The 24,408-nt window shown below is 56.7% G+C and overlaps 1 protein-coding gene across 1 annotated transcript in view; it reads right to left on the reverse strand.

The window, feature by feature from the left end:
• Window positions 1-2,246: 2,246 nt before the first annotated feature.
• Window positions 2,247-24,408, reverse strand: part of TRABD2B (TraB domain containing 2B) — a 202,680-nt gene continuing 180,518 nt past the window's right edge. Inside the window, exons 5-7 of the mRNA XM_082688344.1 lie at window positions 19,478-19,568; window positions 16,419-16,688; window positions 2,247-8,371 (exon numbers count right to left, since the gene is read on the reverse strand). Of these exons, the coding sequence (XP_082544470.1) occupies window positions 8,152-8,371; window positions 16,419-16,688; window positions 19,478-19,568 (581 nt within the window). The 3' untranslated portion in view covers window positions 2,247-8,151. The remainder of the gene's footprint in view (window positions 8,372-16,418; window positions 16,689-19,477; window positions 19,569-24,408) is intronic.

Genomic DNA, 24,408 nt, shown 5'->3' on the forward strand with positions numbered 1-24,408 from the left:
CCCTCAATCACCCAATCCATTGTGTCAGAGCTGCTGTTCCCGGCCACAGCTTCTTCTCCAGGGAGCACTTCAACTGAAGACTGTGTCTCCCAAGGAAGGACAAGGGCTCACTCTCTCACTGAGCTTCTGGAAAGGTTGATGACAGGAGCTTCTTTGCTTGAAAACAACGCGTGTGTGAGGGACAGAGAACACAGGGCTCATAGGCACCAGTAGGAGGTCTCAGACCACGGATGTCCGCCCCACAGACCATTGTGGTGGTGCGGGGTAGGGGGCAGGCCAGGCCTCTTCCTGCACTCCCATTTGGAGTCCGGTGGGTGGGACAGAGGTCTGGGCAGGCTCCATGATGTGAAAGAGGCTGATAGCTCTGGGCCTCGGATGGGTCCTGACCGAGACCCCCTGGCCTGTGCACGAGCATGCAGACCCCTCCTTGCCCTCCTCACAGGCCGCAGCCCACATGTGCTCGCACCCCCAAGTGAAAGTCAAGAGGGTAATCTTGGAGCCTGGCTACTTGGCTTTCCGTTCTGGCTCTAGCATTTACCACTCATGATTGTGGTCAAGTTAACCTGTGTGCATGTCAGTTACTTCGAAAGTGGAGAGAGGGAAGAGGAGCTGTGAGAATGAGGTGGTTCCGGCTTGTAAAGGCTCAGAACATTGCTAATGCCTCATAAATGCTCACTCCATGCGGGCCCTGCTGCGTTCTCACCGGTATCCTGGGGCGGGCCCACCATGGACGGCCCGCATCAGTCTCTGTAGGAGGCGGCAAGAACTTGTGGACCATGGCCAACACGTCGCTGGTGCCGAAGTCTCCGTAGTTTCAGAACCCAGGGAGGCCTTTCCCCCTCCCCACCCCTCAGCGACCCGCCTCCTCCCCCAGGTCCCCGTGGGCCTGTCTTCCTCTGGGGAGCTTGAAGCTGGAGCGGCGGGTGGAGACCTCAGCCCATGGGCTCTTGAAGGACGGGAAAGGTTATGAGAGAGACAGACTTTTTTTTTTTTTTTTTTAAGATTTTATTTATTTGTCAGAGAGAGTGAGCGAGAGCGAGCACAGGCAGACAGAGTGGAAGGCAGAGTCAGACGGAGAAGCAGGCTCCCTGCGGAGCAAGGAGCCCGATGTGGGACTCGATCCCAGGACGCTGGGATCATGACCTGAGCCGAAGGCAGCTGCTTAACCAACTGAGCCACCCAGGCATCCCGAGAGACAGACTTTTTATCTTTAGTCTTCCCTTCCCGCTCTTCTTGCTCGCCTGCCTCCTTGACTCCACCAGTGCCCCGCAAGATGTCAAATCCCATACTTGGGGCTGGCAAATGAGAGCGGACCAGCCATGGTCCTGGCCCAGGAACGTGAGGGGAAGGTCAGGCATGTGCAGAGCATTTCAGCACAACCCCGGTGTGCAAGGAACGGGTTTCTGTGGGACCGGAGGGGACAAGGGGTGAGCTCTGCTGAGGAGCTCAGGTTTGGTGGAGCGGCTGCCACCGGGGCTGTGTCATGCAGTCCATGTAGGAGGTCCGCAGAGCCAGGTGCCAGCAAGGGATGGAGGGGCAGACCGATGGTCAGTGCTGGGGTTGGGGACAGCAAGTGCAGAGACTTGCTGAAGGGTAGGGTGCGTTCAGGAAGTGCTGAGGCAGGCAGTAATGGGAGTGCTGAACAGGACGAGAGGAACTGGAAAATTGTGAACTTCATACTGGAGATATTTCTTGGTTGGAAGGGGCCAGGTTGCGGAGAGTTTTGTGTGACCTTGACCTTTGTGCTGGGATTAGTGGGGATGTATTGGTGAGATTTAAACACAGAAGTGATACGTGGTCATGTTGGTGGTTTATGGACCTTGCTTTGGCCGTGGGGATGGGAAGGGGTGAGGACTGAGGGGCACAGCTGCAGGTGGCCATGGTTCAGAGGAGGGTGAGGAGGGCTGGCTTGGGGTGCAGCAATTGTTGGGGGAGGAGTGGAGGAATTGGCTGGTCTTGGTGAGTGAGGGAGAGAAAGGAAGCCGTGAGGGTGAACCCCAGATTCTAGCTCATTCTGGCTGGCCAGGGATGTCTGGATCCCACTTGATGTGAGGCCTCTCCAGTCACTGGACTCCTGCCTAAGTCTCTGCCTCCCAAATCTGCCCAAATTTTTGCATGGAAAATGGGCCCGTTCCAGTTCCTCCATACCACTGCATCCAGCCTTGGACCTCCCAGCAAAGTGATTTCCCCCAGTGTTCCCTGGAGAAGGGAGAGGGAGCCATCAGCACATGAAGACGCTGTCCCACTGAATTCATAATGTCTTTTATTAATATATTATGCTACAAAAATATTTTTGGCAAAATAACATTAATAGCATCTTTCTTTGTCTTCTATATTCTTAAAGGACTCTTCATGATAATTCACAGAGGTGAAGGGAAGAGGTGGTTAGAAGGACAATATCACCAATATCTTTCAAATACATTATGATCTGAAGCTGTGTCACATAATGAGAGTCAGCTGGGGGACATTCTAGAATCTCTCTGAAGCCCAGGAGTGGGGCAGGAGTTCCAGCTGCCTCTGCTGCCCCAGCCCACAGGGCCCAAGATGTCTCAGAGCCTCCCTGGAACTGTCTTAGACTCAGTTCCCGTGCAAAGCCCACTTTCCCTGCAGCAGGTCTGGGAGGGAGCAAACCTGAAGGCATGCCACTCCATCACAGTGCCCTGCCTGCCACGTGCTCCTGACCCCAGGGCAGTCTTCAGGGCCAGGGAGGAAAGCCGAGCACGGAGTCCGAGGAGGGGTGCTGCCTCACCGTCATGGAGCCCTGAGATGGCACACAGCATTCCTCCAGCCCCCAGAATGGCCCGGGTGGGAAACAAGGTCTCCATTTAACAGATGAGGAAATGGAGGCTCAGAACGGAGCAGGGACTTGCCCAAGGTCACCCAGCAAGGTGAAAGAGTGTCCAGAGTACCTCTGGAGAGGAAGAGCCAATATTTGGAGAAAGGATGGGGAGATTTAAGGCTGTGCCCACACTCCCAGGAAAGGACCAGGTAGGGGGTTGATCAGTCCTCATGACCCCTCTCTTCGGTACCCCATAGTCGGGGGCAGGGAGGGAAGGAGCTCCAGGCTGGGGGTCAGGGGCCTTGGGTTCCAGTCCAGCCCTCCACCCACCACCTAGAAGTCCCCCTGCCTCAGGGTAGTAGGTAAACCTGCCAATTTACATCAGGCCTGGCTGGGCTCTTGAAGAACGGGGGTGTGAGGCTGGATGGATTCCTGAACCCTACTGGTTTAGATGGCCAGCCCGGGTGATGTTTTTGGCTGCTTAGATGAATTTTTGGAAAAATAACAATGTTCAAAGAACCTGAGTATTACAGAGCCAAAAGGGACCCTCGATGTCACCCACACCAGTCCCTTGCCAAAACTTTAGTTCTCATACCACATCTCCAGCCGACGGGCCTACTGCTCTGCTCACACCTCTGCTGACAGCAAACTCACCACCTGCAGGGGACAGCTTTGGCTTTGTAGACATAATTCCATTGCCAGAGCTGAGGTCTTTGTCTCTCCTTTCCTCTCTGCATTCCTTCCTTCCTCCTTCCCTCCCTACACATCTGTGAGGGCCATCTTTGTGTCAGATGAGGATCCAAAGATGAATTTATGTGACCCCTGCCATTAAGGAGCTCTTGGTCCCTTAGGAGAGCAGATACGCAATTACAGTCTCCACACTTAACAGTGAGTGTTAGGATAGATGCTAAAAAAGCAAAAAAGAATCACAGGGGCTTCCTGGAGGAAGTGCTATCTGAGTCAATCCTCAAAAATGAGGACTTGTGGAAAGAGAAGGGAGTTTCCAGGCCCAGGGAGTGGCACGTGTGACACATGCTATCTGTTCGAGAAATGACAAATGGGATTTAGTCTGGCTGGGCACAGAGTAGGAGAGATGGGTGATGTGGCTGGCAAAGTCAGCAGGGCCTGATCATGGAGGGTGTGGAAGGCCAGGCCAAGGACTCCTGCTCTTACTCCACAGTCACTGGAACATCCCCAGCCCTGGTTCGTTCTTGCCACTCGGGACACACCATCAGAGCTGCAGTTCCCAGTGGAGCCTTTTGTGTCCTTCATGTGGTTTTCATAAATGTTCCTTTTGGTGGAGGACCGTTCTTTGGGATCCATTGTGACGAGGGCACCAGGCTAGAGACTGGGAAGGTGGAACTAGGGATCCTGAGCCCCAAGGCTTGCCCCGACATAGCTAGGGCATGGCAATAGATGGCGGAGTATTTCGTATGAGAAAAATCAGCTCGTGGTGATTTGGCACAAAGGCAAATTTGCCAGCCGGTGCAAGTTCCCGTGCTTCATCCACTCTGGATCTTTGCATCTCAGCTGGAGGGGCCCGTGGTGGCCCTTTGCAGCTCCCTGCAACCTAACATCTCCATTCTCCCTGCCTTCACTCTGCTACTGGTGTGTCAGAACAGACTAGGAAGATGTGGTCATGCTGGCAGCTTCCAGAATGCCCGTGGGCCATTCGGTCAGTTTTCCTGAGATGGGGGACCAAGGGCCACCTCTGACCTCGGGCAGGTCACTTAGCCTGCTGGCTCTTAGTCCTTCCATCTTCTCCACCACATGAAGGTCAACCATGAAAGCCGTAAGAAAAGGACATGGGGCTCTTGGAGCAACAGGGACTTTTTATGAGGTCAGGCACATAGAATATGCTGGGAAAAATGTCAGCCGTGGTGGATACATCATCCAAAATGTTTAAGTAGCTACGGACGGTATGGTGGTTCCCTGGCTTGGGATGAGAGAATTCAGTGACCCAGCCGCACAGATTTCCCCAGACGTGCCTCAGGTCTTCTGGGACATAAGCTCGGTTCGTTTCCCAGCCTGGCCAGTGGGTGGGCTGCTGGGATCCATGAGCTCAGGCTGCAGACGTCTGATCAACATTGGCTCTGGCTGTCCCGTCGGCGCAGGCCTACCTAACCAGCCAGCCCACCCATCTGCCGCCATCCATCTTTCTTTAAACACTTGAGCGCTTGCTGGAGGGAACGTCTGGAATTTCCCAAGCTCTCCAGAGGACAGATCTGGGGAAGACGAGGGCTGAATCTGTCTGTGGTCAGGGGCTTGGGTAGGACAACCTCTAAAGTTCCTTCTAGGAACCTACGACTGGGTTGCTTATTTCATGTCGATGACAAGGGGTTCCTCCGGGCCAGGAAAGGTGCACATATGAGGCCTGGCACCGCACATGCTCGGCAGCCCACGGCTCGTTGGTTTACCTCTTTGGCCTCGTGCCCGGCACAGATCTGGGCACGCAGTCGGGTACGTGGACTGTTCACCCAAAGCCTTCCTCTTTAATTCACCTCAAGCTTCGTCTGAGTGCATCTCATGCCACACTCTGCCCTGAACTGAGGGAGATCTGGCCTGCGTGCTTCCAATTCCTTGACACTTATTTCATTGGCCAAGTGCTCCGCACCGTCTGTTTGATGTCTGACAGGCCTTCTGAGCCTGCACTGGAAGTCAGCGAAGCCCCTTCCCGCTCAGAAATAGGAAATCACAGCTCTGCCAAAGATAAATGGACTCCAGCCAGTTCGAGGCCAAAGATAAATGGACTCCAGCCAGTTGAGGGCATGGGGTCAAGTTCAGTTTACAACGTGATGCCCATGGGGCTGGCTGGACCCTCTGAAGCAGATCTCAGGGCTCCTGCCAGGTCTCAAGCTCAAACATGCCTATCCGGTGCCAAGATGAAAAGAAGCTCACTGCTGGCCAAGATGCTCATGGGACCTCTAGTCATCCAGAGCTGCCCCAAATTTTGTCTCAAAAGGAAGACAGCTGCTCACATTTACAAGAGGCCTGGGGGTTGTGACATTCTTGACGAGCTGGGATAAACCTTCCTGCACTCAGCTTTTGGAGAGATAACCCTGGCAGGTACCCAGCACATCCTAATCTCCCTTGGAGATGGTCCCTGAGCAAGTCACCCTGAAAAGGAGATGGGGTGCTGGGAACACTGACCATTCGCCTTGATGCACCTGTTAGCGGACCAAACACCTGCGAGCTTCCTAGCTCAGGGGGTTGGGTGCACTGGATACGAAGCCGTTCCCTGTAGAGAGGTGTTTTCAGCATGGCGGCCGTGTAAGCAGACAGAGGCTGGGGTTGGGACAAACTTAGCCTCCAGAGCATCTTGTCGAAGAAACTTCCTTACCCCCATTGCCTCTACAGCCCTCAGAGGGGAGAAAATGTTGACAGTGCTCTGTTAGTTCTCCGACAAACAGAATTCTCTGCAACAGGCGGTGCTGGAAGGCTTAGGTTTTTTAGAAATCTCGACTGTTAAAGAAGTTTGAATACATCACATTCCTATGCAAAACGTTTTTGATCTCCAGTTTAATGTAGTTTATTTTTGCTATATGTAAAGTATTTTTATACGGCTTGTATCATGATAGTTTAGCAATAAAATGGTTGAAATGGGTACAACGGCATTGGGTCTAATCAGCCAATGCCAGGTCTTCCAGGGAAGTCCATGATGTGGTGATGCTGTGGAGCACTGGGCTGGGAGTCAGCAGACCCACCCAGCTGTGCAGTCTTGGGGAAGTGTCTCCCCTCTCTGGGCTTCATGATTATTCTTAATGTTCTTATCTGTCAAACGAGGGGCCCTTTCTGCTCTTGGGTTCCAGAACTCTGTAACTGGTGAGCCTCCAGTCCAATGAGGATTTAGGGCAAGGAGGAAGGCAACCTAGGTCCTTTGCTTTCTCAGCTACCAAGCTGGAGGCAGAGGAATGAGGTCAGTCTCCCTAAGTCTCAACTGCCTGCCTGCCCGCCCAGATTCTCCCACCTGCCAGCCTCTGATTTGGTAGGAAAGCCTCTCACTAGCTCCAAGATAAGACAAGTTGGGGCATGGGACACAACCTTGTGCACAGGCTGTTGCCAGAGCCCCTCGTTCAGAGGGGCTAACATGAGTGACTGTGGCCAAGGGGTCTCTTGGGCTGGGACAAGGGGCTTGTGCTGGCCCATCTGGGGGCGATCTCCTTTCCTTGGAGCTTCCCTGTGCAGAAAGAACATGGCAAAATACGGTCCAGGGGACGAGCATTGCTTCAGAATCATACTGATCTGGGGTCATGTCCCAGCCAGGTGACCTTGGGCAAGTCAGTTTATCCATTTGGGGGGGCTCAGTTTCCTCATCTGTGAAATGGGGACAATCACATCTCATAGAACTGGCATGAGAATCAGTGACAAAGTGAGTGTGCAAAATGCCTGCCGTGCTGCAGGCTCGGGACAAAGGGTAGCTTACATTAGGATTATTATTACTGTGCGACTCCTAGAGCCTCTGTCCCTAAAATGGCCCTTCTGTGCCCACACCTGCCTTGGACCCAGCTCACTCAGTTTGGCATGACTTCAACAGGCTCTTCTACAAGCCAGGCTCAAAGAAGACTAATGAAACCAGAACAGAGGAGTCTGGACTCACACCTGGGCTCTCTCACTTGCTGCATGACCTTGGGCAACCACCTTCCTCTCTTTGGATCTCAACTTAACCATTTGTCACAGAGGGCTGGGGGATGGCCCCTCTTGGCACCACCATCCCTCCCTCACCCCCGTGCTTTGGTCCAAACACTTACCGAGAGCTCTGGAAGGCCATTTCACAGACACTCAGGGTTTTCAAAATAGCAGCATTCTTTCCTAAAGTACCTTCCCACCCTAGGATGCAGCCACGGAAGGGAAGTCGTCAGCGTTCACATCTCTGGCTCCCAGATCCAGCTTCAAAAGCTAATAAGCCTGTCTGCCTGCCCCTCTCTCTGAGGTCCCCATGGTGGGAGAAGCCAAACCCAGACAGCGGAGGCTTCTGCGGGCCTAGGAGCAAGCCAGTTCAAGGCCATGGTCTGCCTGAGATTGCAGAACTCCTGGCAGCCTGGGTTCACCTCCTGGGTTGGTGCTGGGGCTACTTAAAGGGTTAACATAGGCCACATAAAAATAGTTTTATCGGTAAGAATAAATACATTTTTCTTCTTTAATATGGACACATATTTTACAAAAGAGCCCCATAGCACTATGGGAAATTAAGATCCTTCTACAAAAAAGAAGATGTAACTCGGGTACAATAAAGCTCTAGTGTTCTAACGGATCCCGTCTGGACTGCCCGTGAGGTGTCAGGCACCCCCGAGGTGGTGGCAGGGGCAGTTGGGGGGGGGGTGGCCACACACCCTCCTGTGGTTTCTCTGGCTTCTCTGTACTGGTGCCCAAGGTCAGGAGGGCCCAAGGCGGTGCCGCAGGAGAGGGGCTGCAACGCCGGCCACAATGGCGGGGAGGAGGCCCAGGGTGGGCTGGGGGCGGCAGGGCGCTGAGCTGCTGGTGGGGCCCGGCTCTTCCCGCTGCTGAAGCCGCTCTGAGAGCTGCAAGGCTGGCCCCGCGGTCCCAGGGCTGTGTGTGGGCTGCAGGGGTGGCGGGGGCGGCGAGGCGGCCGTGCTGGAGGGAGAGAGAAAGCAGGAGAACCCCGGAACGACCACTCAGTAGCTTCATCCTGGGCTCTGGCCTGGGGTTCAGAGGCGACTTTAGGGAATCTACTTTCTTATAAAATGGAGGAGATGGGGCTGGACAGGGAAAGTGAGCTCCTGAAGCTGAAGGCCCCGAGCATGACCACTCGATACAGATCCCAGGGAAGAAAGAACTGAAGTGCCACAGAGGGGCTGGGTCTGGGGTCATGCTGGGGGGAGTCAGCCTCCAGGCCTGTGTGCGCAGGCGCTCTCCTGCCATTGTCCCTGCCCAGCCCGAAATAGACAGGAAATCAACCACACAGACAACCCCACCATCTTTTGCCCTTCTAATAACATCTACCAGTTACTGAAGGTCTCTCCGGCCTCAAAACCAACCTTCACAGTGGGTCTCTTCACCCCCCTTCCCTAGACGAGAGGGCCAGGGATCAGAGAGGCTAAATGGCACTGGGTCCCAGGAGAAAGCACGGCCTGGGCAGGAGCCTGGGTCAGCCGCCCTCTACATAAGCCCAGGGAGGTTGAGGGAAAGCTGTGATCCTTCATGAACTCATAAAAATAGAATCCAGTTTTGGAGGGAATGGGTGAGATTGTTGGCTCAAGAAAACCTATGAAAGGGAGCATGAAGGAGGGAGAGATAGAGAAATAAGGAGATTGAGTGCAGAATGAGCCTGCTGGCTGAGGACAGCGCCCAGTGACATGGGGAAGTGCAGGGTAGGACAGGGGCCAGGTGGGGTGGGTAAATGGCTCAAGCTCTGGAAAGAGAAAGATAGCACCTCATCAACAAAGAGAGGGCCAGGGACAGAGGAAGAGAGAGGACAAGGGTAGACAAGGTCAGAGGTATAACCCAGAGAGGCCACAGGGGTAGAAGGCTTCAGGATGAAAAGAGAGTTGGAGCTCAGGGGTGCTGGACCCCACCTGCTCTCGTGGAGCCCTGGGTAGGGGAGGCAGATGGAGATGCGATAGAGGATCTGACAAGTCCCATCACAGCAGACGTGCAAAGGCGGGAGGGGAAACTGGGTAGGGGGCACACAGATGGGCCCCTGTCCAGGGCAGGGCCAGGAAGGCCTCCTGAAGAGGTGACACAGCAGTCAGCCTGAAGACAGTCTACCTTGCATGTGACTGAGGGTGTCCCTAGTGGCCAGAGAAGTACTTAACCCAGCCCGTGGCAGCTCTGAGCCAGCACCTAGTACACATCAACCCCTAATCCTTATGGCCACGCTATAAGGCAGATCTGACTCTTATCCCCATTTTACTTAGGAAGAAACTGAGGTACCAACAGGTTAAGTAAACTTGCCCCAGGACTCACAAGGAAGCTGGGATCTGAACCAGGCACACAGAAGGTGCTTGCTAGCAGCTGAGGCACGGGCAGGAAATTTGCCCCTCCCTGGGTGTCTGTGGTGTGGGTAGCCTCCTCCATGTGGGACGAGGCCCTGTTTTCCAGGGCTTACTGCCCCTCCCCAGGAGGCTGTTCACTCGCTGGGCCCTCAGATCGTCCCCCGCTCTACCTTGGCCTGCACTTCCATGTGCCAGACACAAGGTCCCAATGATCGGCCATAACCACTCTGAACTCCGTCATCATCACCAAGCTCCAGCCCCACAGCCACCCGGGCCAGTTGCCTCTCACACAGCCTGGCTCAGCCTGGGGTCACCATGCATGCCCCTGCCTCCAAGCAGGCTGGGGCCTCTGCTCAGGAAGAAGGTGTCCAGATGCCCTCAGTCAAGAAGGTCCTCGCTCCTGGCCTGTCCCTCATTCTCTATTCCTGGTCGTGCTCTAGCCATGAGAACCTGCCGCACCCTCACATGAAGTTCTTCTCCACCTGGTGTCTACAGTGGTCATGAACTGTGCTGCGCTGTCTTTAGAAACTTTGAGAATAGCTAGGAGGAGAGGAGGGAGTGTGCCTGTGGAACAGAAGAAGGCAGACCAGGTGGCTCTGACTGCCCGCGATGACCCACAGTGCTTGGCAGAGGATGGCTCACCCTGTATTCGCCGGCAGGACACCAAGACCTCTCACACAGTTGGGGACCAGCCGACCTCACCTATCCTGCTGCCTTGTCCCACCCACCTATGAAGGCCTGGTTCAACGTCCCCACAATACCTCTCATGGATCTCACTGTTGCTGCCGTGTCGCACACAGGTACCTATGTCTACAGAGGTGCTTGGATGGGCTCCCGCTTGGGAAGGGCCCTGAGCAGTGCCTGGCACGCTGGATACATGACACGGCTCGGCTCTTTAGCATCGTATGTTCGTGTGTGTCAGTCCCCGTGAGCAGCTTTCTCCGTTTACGAAGCGCTTCCTAGGAGCCCATAGACACTGCGATGCTGTACCCGTGTCACCTCATTATCCCCATTTCCAGGTTGACGGGACAGCCTGCAGGGGATCGGGATATGGAGGAGCACCCAGTGGAGGGCACATAGGTCGGCGTGCTGCTTCCTGCTGAGACCTGGAAAACCCGTGTGTGGAGGGAGGGCTGGCCCCGGGAAGGTCATGCCTGAGCCCATGCCACTACCTGAGCCCCTTCTCTCCCTTTCTCTTCTAATGAGAAAAGCTCTACACGCTACACAAAGGGTCCACGACGGTCCCTTCCCAGGGGCTGCCCTGTGCTTTCAGCCTGAGCAGCCAGGAGGCTAGGAGGCCCGGCCTCAAGAAGAGAGGCTTTGTGCCACCTGCAGTGCCTGGAGCGGGGGCCCAGGCGGCGGGCTGCAGCCAGCCCCGCCATCAGAAGGAAGATAAGTAGGAGTTAGGAAAATTATGTCTCGCAAGGCGCCCAAAGGCATTTGCTTTCACACTTTGAAAAGCAAAGATGCACACTCCCCCTTGGAGCCTGAGCGGGGGGTTTTATTGCTTGGAAGGAGTCCCAGGGAAATGGGGTGGGGGGCGGAAAGCCCCTCCAAATACCCCCACCTCCCCAGCCCACTCTGCTCACAAAGCTCAGTCTCCTAGTTCAGACCCCCCCCCCTCCAAGCTCCCAGGCCCATGCAGGGGAAAACTGTCTCATGGCAAAGGGGCCTCGAAGCCAAACCAAACACTGAGGGCTCCCAGGCTCCGCAGACGGCTGGCACCAACGAGCTAAGTCTGCTCCGAGCCGACTGGGCCCCTCGCATGGGGAAGGGCCCCACTGCTTGGATGGAATGCTGAAGCCCTGTTCAAGAATGCCATATGTCCCCGTCTGCTGTGTGACTTGGGGCAAGTCCTGTCATCTAGGTCTGTTTCCCTATGTGTGCAATGAAGGAGCAGGAACAGACCCATGCATTTTAAAAATGTTTTCTAGTAGTAGAAGCCAGAAGAGAGAGCTTAGGCAGAAGCTCGAGGTGTAAAGCACAGAGGAGGGCTGCTGCTCGAGACAGTGTCAGCTGTCTGCCCACGGAGGCCCCTCCAGGGGGCTTCCTGGACCCCTGCACCTAGAGGGTCTCCAAGAGCATCTGGGACTGGGTGCTAGGGGTCTCCGCAGGTGGTGACTTTCCTCCCAATGCAAAGGGCTACTGGCTATGCCCCGGGCGACCTTCTCGGAGGCTTCCAGGGACACAGAGTAGAGAGGGGGCTTGGGGTCCGGGTGACTGGTAGTCCTGCTGCCCGCGGGTACAGCCCTTGATGTGGTCCGGCTGGAGGAGACCCCGCTGTCAGTATCGTCTGGCCTCTGCCTCTTCGAGCCAAGCAGGTCAGAGGCCGGTGGAGATCTGTAGCAACAGGTATCCCTGCAGCTCGATGCCCTGATGTCCAAGGCCTGTGCCCACCTCCATGCCTTTGGCTTCATGGCCTTCTCTGCAAGGAATGGCCTCATCCACCCTGTGGCCCCGGCTGTCTGATTCCTTCGCAGGCACAGGAGCACTGCGGGGCTCCAGGGCTTCTTCAGCCACACCGTGTTGGGAGCTGGCCGTGACCTGAGACTTCTCCTGCTCTTGTCCCCACCTGATCTTGTGCCTACCAACGTGGGGCTGGGTAACCGGCGTGTGCCCAGTGTGCTCCTGCTAAGCAGCAGGAGCAGAACCCACCCAGAGGCTCACTAAAGGCTTGTAGCAGAAGCCAAGCTCAGGGCCCCAGAGCAGCTCCTGCTGGGGCGGGGAGAGTGGCATCTGAGGCCAGCCCGAGAGTCCCACCCGCAGTACTGGCGACCACGGCCACTGAGCATCACAGGTGGCCTGGCGCCAGCTTACCACTTCATAGCATCCTGTTGTTTGCTTTCTAACCCTCAAAGCAAACCCCAGGAAGGGCTGGGCTCTGAAGCCCATTCTGCTCCCATTTGTCTGTGCTGTTGTTCATGGAGATCCTGTTTCCCGTTTCTCACGGGGTATCTTCTACCTGCGATCTCACAGCATTCTGGCCTCACACAAAGACGTCGACCATGTAGGACCATCCCAGGAGAAGGTCTGGCTTTGCTGGGAGAAATTGGAGCTGGGGAGCCTGGGGCAGGATGGGCAGGTCAGGCGGAGGTGGGCATGGCTCTCTCAGGGGCCTAAGAGGTGGAACAGTGTCTTCTCCCCTTTGAGGGGGCCCTGGGCACCTGCTCAAACCTCAGGGAAACTGAGGCCCAGAAGGACAATGATACGTGTGTGTGTGTGTGTGTGTCCAGTATGGTACACTCACAAGCCCTCTGGGTCTGTCCACATTGAGGCCTACCTGTGCCTTGCTTCCAGCCATGCCCAGCACTTAGAAGGAGCTGTCTTGCCTGCACCTGCCTCCTCATGACTGTTTGTTTTGACAGCCCCGCACTCTGCCGCCTTGTTTATCCAACCCTCTACCGTCATCGCATGCACACATAGCACAGCTGTGGAGGGGGAGAGCAGCAGAACTGGCCTGACCTTTGGAGACGGTCAAGGCCCTACCTGCACAGAAGGAGAGACTGAGGATTGTCACAAACCCCATATCGCACACAGCCAGCATGAGAATGCGCCCTGCCCGGCCGCCACCCTCCTGGCCCTCCGATGTGGCAGCTCCCTGAGAGTTCTGTACCACCACTTCACAGCCGTCTGCGGACACACGCCTGGCCCTTTCCAGGGGTCCTCCTAAATCACCCTGCCAAGGGCTGCTGCTTCTCTAAACCTCCTCCTCCACGGTGTTTCCGTCTCAGGGAATGAGGGCCGAGAGGAGGGTCCACAAACCCCCCATGAGACCCCTGGCCGCCGGAGAAGTCCAACCTGGACCTGGTGCCCAGGGCCCCCAAGGTCTTTCAACCCCAGTGAGGGACTGCAGCCCGTGTGACTGTGCTGAGATGGGGGGCGCCTTCGGGGACTGCGGGATGTTGGGGAGGAGAGAAGGGACACAGCCAGTGTGGACGGAGGAGATGCTTGCCAGGCGAGTGCGGGAGAGGCATTTGCATGGCCATGGGCAAATGTGACCTTTAGCGTCAGGCAGACCTGGGTGTGAGCTTTGACTTCACAGCCCACTCGCTGTGTGGTCTTGGACACGTTACCTGACTTTGCTGGGCCTCGGTCTCCTTGTTTCAGAAACAAAGCTTACTTCCCAGACTCCTGGCAGGACCCGGGGCACGAGTCTGCCGTTGGAGCTCAGCCAATGTCCCCTCGTGCCCACCCCTGGCAGAGAGAAAAGCAAGAACGAAGGCAGGAGGAGGGCCGGGCACAGCCCACTGAGGGGCAGCATGCAGCCTGGCAAGGACAAGGCCCGCAGGAGCGGCAGCTCCAGGCCGGAGGGGAGGCCACAGGCTCTGTGTCCAGGCTGTGCAGGAGGAAGCTGGCCTGGCCATGGCAGGGAGCACCAAAGAATCTCAGGCTGCTGGGGGCAGTGTGCTTGGGCAGGGGGTGGTTTTGGGGGGGGGGCGGGGGGGAGTGTGGGAGAGGGGATGGATGTGGGGGAAGAAAAATGAGAAAACCTGGGATAGAGTTATAGCTCCAAGGATAATGATTTTGTTAGATGTGCCTCAGGTTCCCCCTTGCCTTTGTTCCCTCTCAGAGGAGTGGAAATTTAGAAACCCTGGGCAGGTGGGGTGAGTCCCCTGGGAGTGACAGAAGGGTGCCCCACCTAGGCCTCTCAAGGAACTCAAGGCCTGTTTCCTTGAGAAGCATCGAGAACCCAAACAGGGTGCCCATCCATGGAAACTTCCCTCTCCAGTCCCACCAGATGGAAGAAAGCTCTTCAACCACAATTTACCTGTTAGGTTGGAGAAAGGGTTCCCTCTTGCCAAAGAAAAGCTATTTTCTTCTCCTGAAACCAGGCTCTGTGTTTCAGAGCTACGTGTTGTGAAAAGGAAACCGTTTGGAGCCGTTTGCTGAAATTTACCTTTCAGAAGTGGTTAGAGTCGGGGGTCCGCTGCTGGAGCTGACAGCCGGCCCCCATCACCTCATGGGCCAGGCCCACCCCGGACTGGGTCTCTTGATGGCCCCAGCAGGCTGATGAGGGCCCTGAGTCCCCCTCCCGATGGGAGCTATCTGTGGGCCGCCTGTGCCTCCACCGGCCCCGAACCTCCTGGCAGGCGGCAGGCCCTGCCCTGCACTGAGGAAGAGGCCCTCTGACAGCTGCTCCCAGGTCGGAGGGGGCGGCCCACGCAGGGCATGTGAGCCAAATATGTCACAGCTAATAGAGCTACAGCGGTGCCTCTGTCCCTGGCGGGGCGGGGGTGGGGGGCGGGCAGGCTGGCCGGGGCGCCGCACATTTCTCAGTAACCCAAGTCAGATGCTCTGAAACCAAAGCCCAAAGGGGTAGTGGGCTCCACTCCTAGTTGCTGGAAGTCTTTGTAGAATAGCACACCTCTCAGACTTTAGAAGAGCAGACTGGACTGTGTCATCCGTTGGTCATGGACTCAGACACCTGGCTGCAGGAGGACCATGAAGTTGACAGGGCTGGAGGCAGTCCCTGATGGCTTGTGTGACCCTGGACAGACCCCTTTTCCCCCAGCCTGTAAATGCAGGACTAGGTCCACGTTCCCCAAAGCTGTGGAGAAGTCTCCCGAGTGCAACTTCAGCCCGAGGGCAGACACAGCATCCAGCTCCCCAGGCCGGTGCGGTGCAGGGTCAGATTAGGAGGGCCACGGGGGCCTGGACATAGGTTTGTTTGCAGGTACCCCGGATGACTCTTTCTTGGGGTGCAGGGGAAATCCCAGATGATGGTCTTTAGGGCTCAAGGGAGACTCCGAGTCTCCAAGGGCCCACTGCTGGGGCATGAGGGCCAAGGTTGGTTACCGCAGTGGATAGGACTCTGACCTTCACTCACAGTCACTCCCTGGGGCAACCCGCGTGGTGTCTGGTGACACTGTTCACCACACACACAGACTCCCACCCCAACGCGGAAGCTAGGGAGACTGTTTTGAGCCTGCAGGCAGAAGTTGGGAGGTGGCATCCTGCTTTCAGCAGGAGCTGCGATGACAGACAGGCTGGGAGGGTGGCACGGGGCAGCAGGGGCACACAGGCAGGGGACAGGCAGGTACTACTAGCACAGTAGGATGATCTCTGCACCTGCCCATGCTCACGGCCGTGCACCATGAATGCCATCCTCTCCCGAGATGGAGCCCACAGCCATAAGGGCAGTGGCAGCCCCTGCCATCTCTTTCTTGCAGAGTGGGACCCTCTGCTCCCTCCCTGACCGGGTGCTGGCCACTCAGATCTTCCGGGGACAGGGAGCTCGCAACCTTTCCACGGAGCCAGGCTGTGCTGTTCTCTCCTAGTGTCACCGTCTGGCCCGTGGGACAAACAGAGCCTGTTTTGCACCCTAGCTGCATCCAGGGAAGCTAAAGGTAAAGCAGACTTTTGGTCAATGCACTTTAGGTTTCTGTTTCCTCATCTTTAAAATGGAAAAAAGTGTACTTGCTCTCATTTTGAGACTAAAAATGAAAAATCAGATATAAGCATGCTCTGTAAGCCCTGGCGGATGAACTGTAGGAGGCTTTGTGAACAGGGGTCAGGGAGTGTCAAGCTCTCCCCAGAAGTTTCCGCTCAAGTGCCCACCTGGCCCACTTCCTCTCAGCAGCACCCAGGGAGGAGAGGGGCTGTGGCCCTGGGGCAGGGGTGTGTGTGTGTGTGAGGCCGGCAGGAGAGGTGGCCAGCCCCGGACGGCCCGCCCCGTCCCTGCTCACCTGTCCTCGAGGCGAACCCACAGGTCATTGAACTGCCGTGGCCTCTGCTGCTTGTTCTGCCTCTTGTGCCACTTCTTCTGCCGCCCAAACTCCTCCAGCTGGCTGAGGCTGTCGGGGAGCAGGAGGTGTGGGGACAGGGCCGGGTCCTCCTCCTCAGGCGGGACGGTGGGGGTTGCCGAGGGCGCTGCAGGGACGGCGGTGGCAGGGGTGACTGGGGCCGGACTCATCGAGGTCCTCTCGGGTGGGGGCTCAGGGCTCCGGGCGGCGGGGCTGGAAACGGGCAAGAGCATGTGAGGTGCACGTGTGGGACTATGTCGCTCATGCGTAACAGGCAATGGCACCCAGTGGGAAGGCTGTCACCACAGGAGAAGAAGCTCTGTGCCCCTGCTGCACCCAGCGAGAGTATCTGGTGTTGGGAAATGGAACTCTGACTCTTTTCATTGAGGGACTCCAGATGCCGGGCACTCTTTTAGGGATTGGGCAAGAACAGTCCAAACTGGGTTCCTGTCCATTCTAAGCTCGCACGTCGAAGCGGAAGATGGACAGTGAGGACGGCAGATGGTGAGAGCCCCTGAGGGGGGCAGGAGAGGGAGCATGGAGGTGGAGGGCGCTTGGCATGCAGGGGGGTCTGGCCACTGGCTGGTGATGATTGAGCCCAGACTCTTGGGAGGGGAGGGGTGAGCCGTGGGCAGGTCACTGGGGGGCATATCTGACCTTCGTTGGGGTCTTTCATTCCACAAACTCTGGCTGAGGGTCTTGGGGCAAGTGACTAACCGCACTGTGCCTCGTTCTCCTGCTCTGCGAAATGGGGATGCCACAGCCCGTGCTTCTGCGGGGCAGTGGCTGAGGAGCAGCAGGGAGCCGCGAGATGGGAGTAGTCCTATTCCCACTTACTTCCTAAGCTTGTCGCACGGATGAATGAGCTGAGGTCCTAACACAGTGCCCGACCCATAACAAGCATTTCTTTACACCTGGCCTGCCGGCAAAGGGACTTGGCTGTAGTGAGCACTGAAACACTGATTAGGCGTGTGGTCGTGGAATTCACATCCCATACAGCGCTACCTACACAGGTCTCTCAGCCCGGGAACATCGTCTGCTCCTCTCCCTTTTATTCGTTCCTCTCTGGGGCCCGAACGGACTTCCTCTGGAGGACATCAGGTCTTGGCAGAAGGCTGGACGTGGCGTGGGGAACTATAAAGGTCCAGTGACACCCGAGGCGGCACACAGCCTGTCCTCCTCCTCCAGTCCCGCATGCACGATGGGGTGAAGGGCCTCTCCCTCCTTGAAGGAGAGAAGGCCATCGGCTCAGCCTGTCCGTCCCCAGCCCCCACGGCAAGCCCAGATTCCCAGGGTTCAGGAGATGCTGCAGCTGCTAGGGAGATAATTCAAAACAGGCGGACAAAAAGATGGATCCAGGAAGCACCTGTGGCCGATGATGGCTTTTATTGTTGGGGCCTCCTCAGCATCCCGGCCCCTCACCCCACCCGCAGGATTTCAGCGTGTGCTGGAGGCTCAGCCTGAGAGCTCTCGGAGCAGGGCCGGGCAGGCGGCCGGGAGAGGCGGGGACCGGTGGGGGGGGGGCTTCCTCTAATGCCTGGGCTCTGAGATGAATAGGAGCAGAGGCAGCCTCCCCAGCCTGTCTGCCCACCCTGCCTGGCCTGGACAGACACAATGAGCCTCGGATGAAGTCCTTGGGGCTGTGAAGGGGAGCGTGCGGAATGCCTTGTCCCCAAGGCTGCCTTGGGTCCCTCGCTCCTCCAGCACACCCCTGCGCTGGCCCAGGGCAGACTGCTTTGTGCGGCACTCAAATGTTCGGGAAGAACAGTGTCATGAGCTTGACTCAGGAGATCAGAGGAGGAAGGAGTCCAATACGAGGGAGTTTTTAAGGTCCTCTAGAAGTGCCATGGAGACAGCAGTGAGCATTGGCCCAGAGCTAGGGGACCAGAGGCTCAAAGCTCTGGGGGGCTAGGGGTCCAAGCCTCATTTCTGCAGAGCAAGGAGCAAAGCCTCAGTCATTCCTGAGCACCCCTGCCTCCAAGCCCACCTCCAGTCCCCAGAGAGGGGACAGGGAGTGGTTAGGAGTTTAGGGAGGGTCTAGAGCCAGACTGCCATTACCATGAGCTGTGTCTCCCTCTGCAAGTGACTTCACCTCTCTGGGCCTCCAATTCCTCACTTTTAAGGTGGGGATACTCTAGTTTCTAACTCATTGAGCTTTTGAGAGGATTGAATGAGCTAGAAACGCTGAGAGCCTAGTGTGCAGTGAACCATCGATAAATGTTCGCTATGATTGTTCAAGCTTCTTTCTGACCCTGGCTCATGTCACGTCAGAGACAGGGGCTGAAACTGCACTGTGGTCGCCTTTGTTGTCTAGTGAGGAAGGTTCTGGCAATACGGTTGGGGCACAGGCTGCAGGGAATCCCCAAGTTTGAGGATGCTGTCATTGCCTCCCCCAGAGCTGCCCAGTGTGGGCGGACACCCTATCATGCTTGCCCTGGCACTGTGGACCACAAGTGGGACCAGAGGACCCCCACCTAGGGTAGGGACAGGAACCCCTCAGATGCCCAGTGATGGCTATTTGAGTGGAGAAGGTATGTCCTGATGGGAAAGTCACGGGTAGGGGGGCGCAGCCAAGAGGTGTGGTCAGAGGAAGGTGAGGAACAGGTGTGGGTGGGGCTGGGCATCCCCTGGTTCTCGAGGCAGCACCCCAGGTATCCTACAGAGTCCTTCTCCCCACCCCACCCCAACCCGGCTCTAAATCCTGAGCATCTCTCAGGATCTAACGTTCCTCCCATTCCTACTGCCCTGTCCCCAAACTCACCTCCCAGGCTGCCAAGATAGCATGGCAGCTTCCTTCCCAGTCCCTTCACCTCCAGCCCAGCCCCTGCACTCCTGGCTGCCCGGTCACAGCGGGTCCCTACGAGGCTTTTTCACAACTTGCCCCGCAAGCCGAGCAGGAGGACAGGGTGCAGCCCAGCCATGCTCCACAGGCTCCGGCGGGCTTCGTGGTGGCAGCAGCAGGCCTGCCAGGCCCGTACCCCGCAGATGCCTGAGTTTCTCACCTGCGGATGGTCTGCCCTGCCGGTGTGTGCTCCACTTCCAGCCCTGCCTGCCGAAGGACGTCGATGACTGTGTTGTTTCCCAGGAAATGACCTAGAACACAAGAGTCAGAGTGGACTCAGCCACATGCCAAGTCACCAGCCACTGGGGACCCCTTAGGCCAGGGACCACCTATACCCAAGATGGTACAGTGTGTCTGGATGTTGTCCCAGTGCCACCTTGGCATGGGTCCAAATCCTGGCTCTGCAGCTCACCCGTCATATGTCCCCAGGCCCCAGTTTCCGTGGGCTCCCCTCTGTAAAGGGAATGATGGTAGCATTCCCTGCTGGCCTAGTGGGAGGACAGCTGGAACAGTGGTTGGCGTTGAGGCAAAGGTCACAAGTGTTTCAAGTGGCCTCGCTGTGCCTCGTACTCTGAGGCTGACCCCAGACTCAGATGGTAATGACCTGCAACACAGTCTCCGTGCACAGGACCCAGGCGCCAGCTGTGGCCGCCACACAGTTTTATACCAGAAAAGTAAAGTGAATTCAGCCTCTGTAAGACAAGCAACAGAAATGAGCAGCCGAAAGGGGTCATGCAAGGCCCAGCTTGGAGAAAACCTCCTCCAAGAAGCCCTCCGGCCCTCAGCAGGTCTGTGGCTCTTCTTCTTGAGTTCCACCAGCAGTTTGAGGGCCCATTCCTTAGCACTGGAGTGGGTTCTCTGTGTTCATGTCTGTCTCTCCACAACGCTCCACAGGGTAAAGACCTTCGTGGATTTATTCGTTCACCTTCTATCCAGCCTCTGTGAGCCACACATTACAATCCAGGCCCTGAATGGCCCCAGAAAACTCACCAGGTGTCAGATTCTGGGGAAGGAGAGAGCAATGCATGGTTGCAACGGCTGCAGGTCCAGCAGATAGCAGCGGGGGCACAGAAGGGGTCTAAAGCGGGAGCCGAACACTGCCGAGGTGGCTCCTGCTGGTGGGGGGGTGCTGGTATCCTCACCCCAACCCATTAAGCATTCATTCAACAAACGTTTATGGTGCACTTGCTCTGAGGCCAGCCCTGTTGCTGGTGGTTCAGAATGCAGAGAGCCACAGCCCCAGATGAGCCCAGAAAATGGTCTCCTTCAGCAGGACACGGGCATGAAGTCTGGCAACAGCCAAGGTTCTCCCAGGTTCCAGTGAGGAAGGGTCCTTAGAAGGCTAAGTGATGGGAGTCAGCACCCTGGCCAGCCCCTCGTCCTCCCTGGGCCTCGATCTCCCCACCTGTTAGATGTGGGCAGAGTGGAAGTGACCCCTTGTCGCTTCCTGCCCTGCGGCCCCACTCCCATGGGCGGCACGTTCCCCTCAGCTCCCCATTCAGCCCAGAACCTGGGGGGAAATCCCTGTGCCATTAGTCTAATCGCCTGTGACAGGTGGTGACAGGTGGGAAGCCGGAAGGTCAGCGCGCTGACAGCCCTGGGGAGGTCTGAAGAGAGCAGACAGTGGACAAGCTGGGCGGGACCAGAGAGACTCCGGCACAGAGGGGGTGAGGCGGGGACTGCAGAGCGGTGGACGGAGGGTGGAGCCTACCCCCTCCGCTGCTACCCTGCACACCTCTGGGCCGGCTTCTGCTCTCTTGCGCTGGCCCACCCCTGTCCCTGAAATCCACCTTGGGATCACTGCGAGAGACCACTGGTCTGGGAATGAGAGACCTGGCGTCTAGTCCAGGACCTGCCTCACCCGCTCTGAGACCTCAGGCAAATCCATTATGCGCAAAAGCTCTTAATGTCTCTGTACAAGGGAGGGATCCACGGGCTCCCCTGGCTCTCAGACTCTCTGGGGAAAGCTTCTGTTTGACCCTGGAGAACCCGACCAAAATGTATTCCCCCTCCCCCCCTTTCTTTACTGATTCATTTCATTAATCTGACACATACTGATCCAGTGGATCTCTAGTGCTAGTCAGTGGTGAAGAGACAGGGGCCTGTTCCAGGCACTTGGTCTCAGAATCAAGGTCTTTTGATTGGGGCTAAGTACTATGCTAAGGGAAGCACAACCTCAAGTCAGGGAAGACTTCCTGGAGGAGGCAGTGAGAGCTGAAGGGTGGGATAAGAATTAGCCAGGTGAGGACGAGAGTTGGGCATGGGGTGGGGGGGAGGGTTCCAGACAGGGGAAACAGCACGTGGAAGGTTAGGGGATAACTGAGGTTCATTCAAGAAGCTGAGTGTAGAAGACACGCAGACAACACAGGCATGAGCAGACCCTCCCAGGACCCTGGGCTTCACCCAGTCCTGTTAAGGACAGAGACCCAATCTCCTGCCATGGCTATGCGTCTCCTGAGCCAAGTGGCTTCCTTGCCCCTAGCCCGTTTTCCTGAGTGTCAAATGGGCATGCATCCCTTCGGGGGCTGGTGAGATCCTGATGAGGCAGGAGGAGTGACCGTTCTTTGGAGAAGCCCAGCGTGCACTCTTGAGTGATGAGCTAAGCTAGTCCTTCGGGGGGGGAGGCACAGAGTCCTGCCCACTCTTGCCTGGTCCCCGAGTGTGACGGAGCTGGAAGGGAGTCTGGGCATGGTGGCCTTTGGCAAACGGGTTGTAGGAGCTCCCTGCCAGCAGTTCTTGGAATTTACTCCCGGCAGCAAAGGCCATTCCTTCCATGCCTCCATGGAGACCCTTTAAAGGCGAGGGCCTCCAGGCCCAGCAGTGGTCCGCCCAGAGGATTTCAAGAGCAACCAGGGAGAGGAGGCTGCCTCCAGCTGCATAGGAGCCGTGGTGAATATTTACCAAGCTGTGCTACGCACTCCAAGAGGAGCATTCCTGATGCTGGGGGAGGTGGTGCTCGGAAGGGCCCAAGCCGTACAGAGCTCCAGCTGGATCCCGAGAGCTGCCTGACAGCGTTTCGGGGTCCAATCAGTGCCCCATCCATGTCCTCATCCTCAGCAGCTTCAGACACTGCCTGAACAGAAGACTCCAGATACTTTGAGAAACTAGTTGGAAGCCATCAGCAATGATTTTTGCTAATCCCGTCTTTACTTCTCTAAGCCGCGCCTGCCTTCACTTCCTTCCCTGCAAGGCAAAGAGACCAGAGTCTCCCGTTGCCTGCCCCCTACAAGAGGCAGCTCCTGCACAGCTCCAGGGGGCGCCCTCCCTGTGAACCCCTGCCCTAGGATAACACACACCAGCCACCCATTCCTGAGCCTGTGCTCCCAGTGCGGCCCAGCCCTTCCCTCCCTGGGCTTGGCTTCATAGGACCCCACGACATGGTGCTGTCCTGCTTCTCTTTGTAGCCCTCTCACTGCCCCGTGTCCCCCTTCTCCTGTACAGTAAATGTGGGGGCCCCAGGAATCGTGTCCATAGCCTTCTGCTTCCCCACAATCTGTGGACAAATCATCCACATGATGGTGTCAATCACCATGCAGTGTGGACCACTCTGGAACTACTGTCCTCGCCCAGACCTGTCTGTCCCGCAGCCTACCGGACGTCTGTACCTGACAGCCTCCACAGCCTACAAAACCTAGCTCACCCTCCCCTCCTGGGATGTGTCTCAACTGAGCTCCAACTCAGATGGGCTCTGGCTTGACTTTTCCTCGCCCTCCTCATCCAATGAGTGACCAGAGGCCCTCTGATTTCTCTCTCCTATCCATGCTTGACCAGCTCAGCTCAGGTCCCCATCAGCTTGTGCCTGAGTCACTGCAGAATGGCCTTCCTTGCTCTCTCTCTGCAGCCGGAATGATCTTCCCACCCACCCCACCCCCAGAGATGCCCGTCAGAATGCATTCTCAACAAGCCATTTGAGGGGAGACTGAGTTTTTCGAGGGCAGGAGCCATGTCTGATTCATCCTTGGCCTCAGGGCTAAGCCCAAGTCTGGCATATAGTGGTGGCTTCATGAATGTTTGTTGAATGAATGAATGACAAAACCCGTTACTCCATATCCTTGCCCTGATCTCATCTTATCCCCAGGAGACCTGAACTCACAGATCCCCCTCCCTTGTAGCCCCTGCCCCGCCTCTTGGTGATGCTCCCGCAGATTCTACCAATCCCAGGAGCTCACACCAGCCCGAGTCAGGGCTTGGTGCGTGCTGTCCCTGGAGGCTGGCAGACAAGGCCTAGGCTTGCCTCCAAGGTCACAAATCCCGAAAACATCACCACGCCCATCCTGAAACCTGCAGGGAAGGTGTGGAAAGTTTCCAAAGGGGCCTCAATGTTGGGGCGTAGCCTGCGAGCTTGCCCAGGCTCCTGGGGTCTCCTGGCCACTGCTCAGCTGTTCCTTCCAGCACTGACAGCTGTTTCCTGGCCAGCTCTCTGCAGGAAGGTCGGTTCCATTTCATCTGCTGAGGCTTCGTGGACGAAGAGAGGAGGGAAGGGAGGCGGGACAGTGAGGGGTGGGGCACGCAGAGCGACAGAGCGACAGAGACAGAGACTAGGGGAGAGGAGACAACAGAGGGGCTGAGAGAGAAAAGAGACACTCCCAGGAGTGTCTCCCGGGAGAGGGAGAGAGTGCCAGGACACAAGGAAACAGAGAGAAGAGAGACAGATGAGAGGGGGAGAGAGGGGCTGGGAGACAGGCTGTAAGAGACTTAGAGACAGTGGGAGGGAGAGAGAGAAAAGGATAGACACTGGAAATGGAAAGCAAGAGATAGAAAAAGACAAAAACAGGGCAGAGATATAAAGAGACAGAGATAGAGAGGGAAAGAGAGAAGAGAAAAAGAACCCAGAAATGAAAACACAGAGCACGGCGGTGGAGAGACTCATCTACCGAGGATATCACGGAAAGCTTCCTGGAGGAGGGACCCCTGTAGCCAGGAGGGGACATACCTGGTTGTGGGGCAGAAGGATCATAGGTCTTACAAATGGTGGGGCTCATTTGGTGATTGTCTCCTGGACCCCACAAGTCAGAGTACCACTTAGAGGACATTCATCTAGAAACAGGGAAGGCGTCCTGCTCCCAGAGGGCACAGCCCCATCATATTTTA

This window comes from Mustela nivalis (genome assembly GCF_964662115.1).
Source record: "Mustela nivalis genome assembly, chromosome: 10".
NCBI classification, from domain to species: domain Eukaryota; kingdom Metazoa; phylum Chordata; class Mammalia; order Carnivora; family Mustelidae; genus Mustela; species Mustela nivalis.